General features: G+C 36.1%; 1 protein-coding gene across 10 annotated transcripts in view; it reads right to left on the bottom strand.

Moving 5' to 3' along the window:
- Positions 1 to 1154: 1154 nt before the first annotated feature.
- Positions 1155 to 9538, bottom strand: part of FBXO25 (F-box protein 25) — a 29591-nt gene continuing 21207 nt past the window's right edge. For 6 of the 10 annotated variants that reach the window (XM_066314878.1, XM_066314880.1, XM_066314879.1 and 3 more), the window contains 3 exons: positions 7959 to 8102; positions 3918 to 3944; positions 1155 to 1449 (listed from right to left, as the gene is read on the bottom strand). In XM_066314878.1, coding sequence (XP_066170975.1) covers positions 1360 to 1449; positions 3918 to 3944; positions 7959 to 8102 — 261 coding nt within the window. In that variant the 3' untranslated portion in view covers positions 1155 to 1359. The remainder of the gene's footprint in view (positions 1450 to 3917; positions 3945 to 7958; positions 8103 to 9538) is intronic. The other 4 variants (XM_066314881.1, XM_066314882.1, XM_066314883.1 and 1 more) reach the window with 3 other exon arrangements.

Genomic DNA, 9538 nt, shown 5'->3' with positions numbered 1-9538 from the left:
TATTCTCCTCTTCTTGTGCAGCCTATTAACAGCCCAGCTCTGCTACTACCAAAAGGGCTAATACAATAAGCTACTGTAAAGCAATAGCACTAAGACTGCTTGTATGCTTCTCATTCCATTACCAATTACTATAGACAACAGGTTACAGAAAGATATTACAAAACTCTAATTGATTCATCTCTATGCACCAGAGGCTTCCAGGAATAACAGATAAAAACCATGATTTATTACACTGTACAAAACTGGATTCAGAACAGCAAGTGCAGAATATGGTACATGATTTATTATTTCTGTACATTACATATTGTTAAATTTAATTGAAAAATCCAAAACTTTCATAATTTTTCCTTTACCTGCTTAAGCCAAGCAATTTATATTGTTCTACAGGATAGAACAAAATAGCTTTCTGGAGAATTTATCATCTGATTAACTTGGCAGAAGGTGCTCCAGCTCAGAGTGATTTTCAGTGTTTCTTATAGCTTGTCAGGTTAGAACTTCAGTTGGTAGCATAGTGTTCTGCCACTGTACCAGTCTAGAAACAAGCAACTCCATCCTCATTAAATGTCAATAATGTCTTCTTCTTAGAAGATGAATGAAAGCAGTTACACTTGTAGACATTCCAAACAGTATAAATGAAGGCTGTAGCTACCATCAGAAAGATTTCCAGTAGCCCCAGATTGGTCTCATGAGTTCTGCAAGATGTGCTAAGATAGGTTAAATGTTTAATAAAGTCCTTAGGAAAAATAAATATTTTTGCATAATGTATGTAAAAAAATGGTTGATTTCCTTCATCCATATAGGTTCAACAGCAGATATAACCACAGTTATATTTTACTCACTAGCTCATAATTATTAATGCCACCTTCATAATGATGTAGTAAGAGTCTAAGAGAATACTGGCCTATTCTTTATAATAGTGCAAATTATATGGAAGTGTTTTGAAAACCATGGCTTATAGAAAGAAGGATTAACCAAAAAAAACCCCTCCTTTGGTCCCTGCAAGAGTATTTAATTATTCCATGAAATTTTCAAAACTCCCCTACATAATTTTAACCAACTATTAAGGCGTCAAAAGCATGGATTTAAAGTTGAGATTAAAGTGGTCTTTCTTGGACTTGAAAAAAAAGTCCACTAGAGATTTCCTGACAACGAAATTTTCTTAATGTTTCTCCTTTCCTTCTCTCTACTCTGCACAAAAGCAATATGCCAAATGAACCTCTCTGATAATCTCCCCCATATATTTTTTTTAAAATACAATAAAACATTACACTTAAATATATTGCACAAAAAAGCATAACATATCCTGCCTGACTCTTCACAAAAATGGCCACAAACACAGGAGAACAGCTACTGAACATCTCAAAATTTGAAGAGATCAATGAAATGCTGAGGAGATACTGGCATGAGACAGGTGTTTGGATCACTGGCTGTGCAGGGGTGTCCTGTATCCTGAAAAATGAAGGAGAAAAATAAGTAAGTTCTCTTTCCATATTCAGTCTCCCTTCATCCCCAGTTTAGGGGGAAAGAAAAGCAAACCCAAGAACAATTCTCTCTTTTTACCAAAACCAGAACCTGAGTTGGAGTCCCTGAAAAAGTATCATCTTCCTTATATGTTATTTTTCGAAAGGCATAACAAAAAGGCAAAAAGGCACCTTCTTTGTAGAACCTAAATTATCTGCTTAAATATCTGAAGCCATCTAGTGCTTTGGGGGAAAATTAGTCCCTTGCTTTGAAAATGATGGGCAGCAGATACTTCCTCAAAAAAACTGAACAGTGTGTATGAATTCCCAGTCTTAAAAGCTTTCCCACCTTGCTACACTTTCCCCCAACCTTCCTTTTGTCATTCACTCCTACCTTTTCTCCAAGTGAAATGAAAGCACTGCCTTAAAACAGAAGTTGGCACCTAGGCAAGCTAGGGATAGAGAAGTTGGGGTAGAAAGGCTTTGTCATTATAAATTCACTAAACCTGAAGTGCTGTCTTTCCTCTTACAGAAATTTGACCTCAGCAGAACTGTCTGATTATTTAAGATTCAAATTCCTCTTTGAACAAAAAAATTCTGTTTTGCGTCTTACTTAAACCCCCTAAACGAGGGGAATGCAGAGGTGTAATGAAAAGTTCCCAGAGAGTTCAATGGAGAAGTTAAATAACTTGTCAGTGTTGTTGTAAAGCTGAGAAGTGCCCTCATCAGGCTTTAAGGAATTTCTGTCCCTTTTCCACTAATGTTGGTGAATGCACCATATGAGGCAAGAAAACTAGATAAATACATGACAAATAGATAACAGACTACTATGGTCTTCATTGCTTTTTGTTTCCATAAGAAGTGAAATGACACGCAATTAAGTTAACAGAAGGAAAGAATCTCTAAGTGACTTTTTTTTCTCACTGCCACATTCCCATCCAAAGTCTTTGCAGCACCAAAGTGAACTAGGTGAAACACATTCTAAATACTGCTCAGCTTTTCCAGTGAAAATTGTTACTCAATAGATTTATTATCTCTGTTTTTCCATTAAGTCTATGGGGGACTACAAGAAAACACCAGGTGCAATTTCCTCCTCATCCTCCCACTCTTTTTAATAATTTAACATCACATGAGAAACAGTGGTTAGATTCATGACACAGAGGGAAAGACAAACATACAAAAAAAGACCCAGGTAGAACTGCCTACTGGGGGATTTGCAGAAGAGAAAGAACAGATGACCAAGACCAAAATCAGAAGTGCCAAACTTAACACCTTCATCTTGAGATGATATCTGCAAGGAAGAGGCGCACCACAGCAGAAAACACTCTTAAAAGTAGCTACTAATGGGCTTTTATATTCTCTACCCATTGTCACGTCATTCCTTTCCTAGTTTCCAGAAACAAACACCATCAGAATTATAATTCTGGGAAACAAAGTACGGTTTTTCCTCTTTTCATACTTATTTATACTTCTCAATATTTTAGACTGAGTTTGTAACATGCTGCTTTCTCTGCACATCATTATCAAACCACTTTTGAAAGTTCTACCCAGTGGGGAATTACAGGTGCAATAAAAATCTCAGAGATCAGTTATTGGTGTTTTTAGTTATTGAAAACAACATAATTTTACAGTGAAAAAAGTGATGAGGACTGAAAAGAAAAATCTCAACTCAAATTATGAGTATTCCTCATTTCAAGAGAAATACATTTTCATTAGAATTACATTTAATAAAATGTTAAAATTATTTGATTTCAATGTTTCAAAACAGACTTCTTTCAAAGTAAGAAGAGAATTCCCCAGGAAGAGTGTTTACTGGCAAATGTAGTTGTTTTCCTCAAAATTTAGCATATCTAGACATTAAGAAGCTCTGTATAAGTATTTTCACCATGTCTTCATTCAGAAGGCAACAATATAATTGCTTCCCTTGACTATCCCTAGACACATGCAGCCTGTTTTGGGGAATTTCTTTTCAGAGAAATTCTCCATAAAAGTAAATACAACTACAGCATTCCAAGTGCAATAAAATCAATTTTAGTATCTTTGTATGAAAGCTATCTGAGGTACATGTTACTCTTCAGATTTAAGTACTGAATTAAATACATCAGGGAATGCAGAAAAAAGTTTATAATAACAGTGCAGAGAAACCTATTTCTTAGCAAAATCTGTCTGATCTCACTGACAGCTACGCTTATTAGAAATTGAATTATGGCTCCTAGTTTAAATGGCATTAAGAGGGAAGATGGCAATAATAAAAGACAAAATTACGAAAAGCTGAGATGGGAAGTCATCACTACCTTTATCTAAAAGGGAATAAAAAACAAACTATTCCTGCTGCTAAACTGATGTGCAGAAACAAAAATCAAAACGAAGAGCATCAGACAATTAGAAAGGAACACATTATTCACTTTGACATTACAGAACAGTCAGCAATGAAAACAGATGAGACACAGGAAATACCTGGAGTAACAGAGCAAGGTGGTAGTCCTTTGAGATCGTGAAGAAGGAAGCAGGAAGGAGAGCCATAAAGTAAAAGAAGCAGAGTTAAGGTTAATTTAAGGAAAGGTTCATAAGCCATTTAGAAAAAGTCTTTTATTCTTGTGGCAAATCACAAGCAGCTTTGTGAGAAACAAAATCAGCACAAGTTGCAAGAAGACTAAAACCAAGTGTTATGCAAAGTGATTAAACTTTTGTTTTCATAAAGCCCTGGAAACTGAAAGAGGAAAAGGTATTTCAGCTTCTGTGGCCATGTCTGAGATAACTTGAAAATGCCACTAAGTAAGCTTAGGGAAATAAAAGAACCTGCCACAATTGCAAAGGTGCCTAGTGGAACAGAATAAATAGTACAAATGAAAGCACTCACAAAAGCATCCCACAATAATTAGTCACTACTTCTGCATTACTGATATTATGTGCTTTTTCAGTTTCATCATGGACAAATCCTTTAGCAAGAAGTCATTTTGAAAACAGACATTCAATATGAAAATTTTCTTCTGACTCCCTATTAACAGAGAAGAGTACAAAGTCACTGTACTCCCAACAAAGAACTTTGGAGACTCCTACGTGCTATATATAAATTTACTTTAGTTACAGATTTTAGACAAGTACAGGAATACAAATGCCTCTTCCTGAAAAACTCCTAAAGACTTGTTAAAACCACTGTGATTATTATAGCATACTGAAAGAGCAGGTACGTCAATTCAGTGGCCATCAGTCCCTTCTTTTGCAAGGCCTTCTTTGAAAAGAACACAGAATAGAGGGCTACAAGGATTTCCTGTGTAGCCCTCTCAGGTTGTCAGCAATTACATTATATTATAAATTTTCATAAGTGATATCACAATATCATATATTGCTGAATTTTTTTCTCATCATTAGCTAAGCTTTTGGGCTATTTCAGACACTTGTGCCTTCGGTTCTTAAAAACCCCTCTCAGCACAGTTACTCAAAACTACAATTTACTTGTATCAAGGATGTCCCTTAGTGTATGTAAATAATTTCCATAAGTAGTCTCATGCTTATGCACCACTTCTCTCTCTCCAAAAACAATTTATGGACAGCAGTCACATTAGTTGCTAGCTTTAGAATAGTTTAAGAGAAATTAGTAACTCCTAATCTTCTTCATGCCCTGATCACTTTAGCAATTTTTTCTCTGCAACTATTCCAGTGCTTTCCTTTGCTCTTTAATGAAGGAAGAAAAATAAAAATAGATGCCTTATGAAGAAGTGTTCAGCTCTTCCTGAAGTTCTTCTGAATGATCTTGGAAATAAAAGTTGCCTGACTTCTGAATTATACCATTAAAAGAAGAAACAAATTTTTACATATTATCAGCTATCTGAAGAATACAGTGCTTCTGTTTGTTTCAAGATTCAAACACTTGCTACTTTTTCTCTGTAAAGTAACTGTGATTTCTCTTAAAATCTGGATTTGGTGGCAGTGTTTTTGTTGGTTTTTTGCTTTGTTTATTTTGGGGTTTCCTTGCTATGAATTACAGATATAATTGTATGTCAAGCACTCACATACATATTTAATTAACAATCTTTCTAATCAAGTATGATACTGAAGCTTGAATAAATTGTCAAAGCCTGAAAAAGGTTCTGATTTAGGAATATTTTCACCTAGCATAGGATTTATCTAGAATTAATAAAGCACCTCCTGCCCTTTTGTTCCTCATCCCTGCTTCACTTCTCACTTCTCTTTAGCAAGCTTGGGAAAGGATACAGAAACAAGAGTCTGAAAAAAAAAAAAAGTACTATTTTTTTCCCCATATAACTGAGTGACCATCACTACCTGACCCACATTGCAATGTTAAAAGAGGGACAGTATTTCAGATGAACAATTAACTTGTCCCTGCCAATAAGGGTGCCAATTATGCACAAATCAATTCATTTAACAATCTATTTCAGCCTCATCATCATTTATTTTAAGACAGAGGCAAGGCTTAGATGCCAAGACTAGAGAAGGAAACTGCAGTGTAGGCTCACAGAATTATCAAGCTGGAGACTTCAGGAGGTCTCTAGCCCAGTCTCCTGCTCAGAGCAGGCCAATCTGTGAGATCAGACCAGGCTGCTCTGAGCTTTATTCAGTCACCTCCTGATCACATCCAAAAGATGGAAACTGCCTCAGCTCTACAGTCAAACTGTTCCCTTGCTTGGCTGTCCTCATGGAAGGCTCTTATGTCCCCCTGAAGCAGTCTTCTCCAGCCACTCTTCACAGGGCAAGTCCTCCAGCTTCCCTGATTATATGACCTGAACTTCATTGAGTGTATCAGTACCTTCCTTGTGCTGGGAGCCTCACTGGCTGCAGTATCCCACATGGTCTAATGAGTGCTGCATGAAAAGGGATCATGGCTTTCCTCAGCCTGCTGATTGTGCCCTTGTTAAAACAGCTGCTCCCAAACACCTGCTCCAGTGTTTTTGTGCAGAAGCATACAACCAATCTACAACTGCACTGTCATTTTAAGACCTGCCCAAATCCCTAGGATGAGGCAGACAGCACTGGAATGGCGATCTAGGAGGCACTGCTCATCAATCCAAAGTACCTTTAGAACTTTCTGTGCTGTGTTTCAAAGAATTTAAAAGTCCAAAACGAACCCTATTATTCCAGCAGGCAATTGGAACAGGGTGTCTTGTCACCTTGACTACTAGAATCTACTTACTGGAATACTATTGCAACCTGCACAAGTTCATTGCCTGTTCACACCATCTCCAAAGTTAAACATTTAATTCCAAACACATTTAAAGTAATTTCTAATTTCAATTATAAGAAGATCAAAATGACAGAAATTTAGTGTCAAAAGCATTAGCTCTACATAGTGAAGGCAGACAACCCAGAGAAATCTGATACCAAAAATGCCCATCTAAATGCACCTGTGTACTTACCTTTGAAATTTCCCCTTTCAAAGAGAGGCTTTACCCTGCATATTGAGCTACATGCTAAAGACTTATTCCATTGTAATGCAAGTTCTTAGTCATTCTTGACACAGATCTTTCACTAAATGCACAGGCTTTTCCCAGTACAAGCCAACTCTGGCTACCTGCTTTCCTATTATTAATTTTGCAAACATTACTACCTGGAAGGGCTCCTGTGCTATGATATCAAGTTCAAGACAATATCATTAAGGAACGTGCTATTTCTAGCAGGATTTAGCTTATCCTGCTAAATGGCCTAGATTTTTTGAAGGAAAATTAAAAACCCTCACACTGACATACAATTTCTCAAAAAAATTACAGAAAGATGACACAAGAGCAGATAATTTATGTTAATTAGAATATGAGTAATATGAGTATTTTCCAAGATTTCTCATACATTTCTTGCTATTTGCTGTCCATGCTACCCATATCTGATCATTCAGCTGTGTAATTAAAGAAGTTTTACTAACTAGAAGGCTCTGTTACAGTGCAACACCGAGTAAAAGCAGGATTATGTAATCACACACGTTAAAGAAGAGAATGCCTTACTGAAATTAAAATCATCCCGTAACACACTGTATGTTTCACGGTAAACCTCAAAATCAGGATAGAACACACTCTGGATGAAGTTTTAAACATCAAGCCTTATATGGGACAGAAGCAAAAATATAAAAATACTGAGCTCTAGACCAATGTGGTAGGAAAAAATGTAGTAATTATTTCTCATTAGACAGGTATTGATTACCATGGCATCATTAAGAACACCAACTTCAGACTAATCTCTTACAACTTTCCATAAGATCAAATTAATAAAAGTAGACAGAGTAACTCTTTCCACATGGCACTTTTCATTGCAATTCTAAGTATTGAGGTTATCAGATATCAAGAAATAAGAAGGCAAGAACAAGAACAACTTTCAAATTTAACACAGATTTTATATGGAAGTTTTATATATTATTTCAAAGTTAGATATTAGTTATCCATTCTCCTTTCACATGAGAAAGTTGATAAGATGACCTTACTATTTTTCCTTGCAGATGATCACCATTAACTATTTGAATTTATTTCTGATTATCTGTTTCAAAGCTCTTACCTTCCAAAACAGAATACTACAGTGTCGACAGAAATGCAAGGTGTCCCCATACTGTTCCTTTATTGGGTAATATTTCTGAAGTGCAAAGTACATCAGCTTCCAGTCAATGTGACCTTTCTCTGATAGAATCAAATGCCTACAAAACTAGACATAAAATTAGTATCTTCCTTTAAAATTGTTGCAGTCAATTCAGGCAAAGGACAGGGGAAGGTGGGGGGAAGGTAGTTAAACTGAAGTTTTGTAACTAGAATTCTTTGAAGTCAGTGTTATGACATCATATATCTCTGCAAAGCAGTGAGAGGATCTGGCCACAAAAAGAGGAAGGCAAAGACTAAAAATAGGAGAGGGCATATTCGCCAAGAAAAACGAGGCCATACACAGCTGATCTAATTCTACTGTCTCAAAATTATTCTAATTATAGTCAAGAAGTGTTTAACGAAACAGTATTTAGAGCTGTAAGCAATTAATTTTATCCTTTAAAAAAAACCCAAACCACTCAGGAATGAGATTTAAAAATATGATTGTGCATTACAGATAGTACTTTTCTGTTAAAGCATTATGGATTTAAATAAAGCTCTTCCTTCAATTTTAAAAGCATTTGCATGTTTTACATTTGGATGTTTCTAGAAGGATAGCAATAATTAGTGATTGATGTACTTCTTGAGGACCTACTAATCTGCATGTAAAGATTAGCTGCTGCACAACAGCTATTTCTCTCCAGCTTGAGAGACAGACAAGGTTTATTAAGTATGTATTATAAAAGCCTTCTGTTCCACTCAGTGTGGATTAATGCTAATACATTGAGGGCTTTCTTCATTCAGAAGACAATTCCTGAATCGGGAGAGAATAGCACCACCTTTCTGATTTCAGCTACACTTCACTTTGTTTCGTAACGGCTCTCATTTTTTCCAAAAGTGCTCTTCAGATACTGATTATCTTTCCATGGTTGTTTCAATGGCTCAACAAACACACTGCAGAGGACAGAAAAAGCCAACCTAAAAAGCCAGTTCTGTGGCTTATTAAGCCAGTACACTTTTAAAGAGAAGAAGCAGAATTTGATATGGGAATATCATGAGATAATAAATTAGTAAAAAATGGAATGTGAACATTCAGTAACACACTGGAAACACTGGGTACAAGAGTACTTTATGGAGCACAGGGACAGCTAATTTCTCTGAAATCCTTAAAAATCTTTTTCCCTGCATTATTCTAGTATAAGGAGTTCCTCTCTAACCAGTTTTGTCACTGTTCAATAGAGCTTACCTCATCTACCCTCAAAATCCACTCATCTGCTTTGTTATCCTTGTAACTTCACCATGAATTCTTCTGGGCTGCTTCTGAAGATGGGTTTTCAGTTTGCTTTTGTCTGTCTAGTTTTTCCACAGTTAATTCTAAAATCTTTCATCTCAGCAAAAAAAAAGTCATCTTATTTGGGTCAATGGTGCATGAGTTAATTGAGCTTCAGTTTTGTCTTCCCCATTACAGTAATACGTAATCTGGTAGTCACCAAGCAATTCCAAACTGCCAGATTTAAGAATGAGCACTTTGGCTTCCTCCAGTACAGAATGTACTAGGTTTCA

Source organism: Sylvia atricapilla, chromosome 3 (genome assembly GCF_009819655.1).
Source record: "Sylvia atricapilla isolate bSylAtr1 chromosome 3, bSylAtr1.pri, whole genome shotgun sequence".
Classification (NCBI taxonomy): domain Eukaryota; kingdom Metazoa; phylum Chordata; class Aves; order Passeriformes; family Sylviidae; genus Sylvia; species Sylvia atricapilla.
This window is presented reverse-complemented; position numbering and strand designations above follow the sequence as displayed.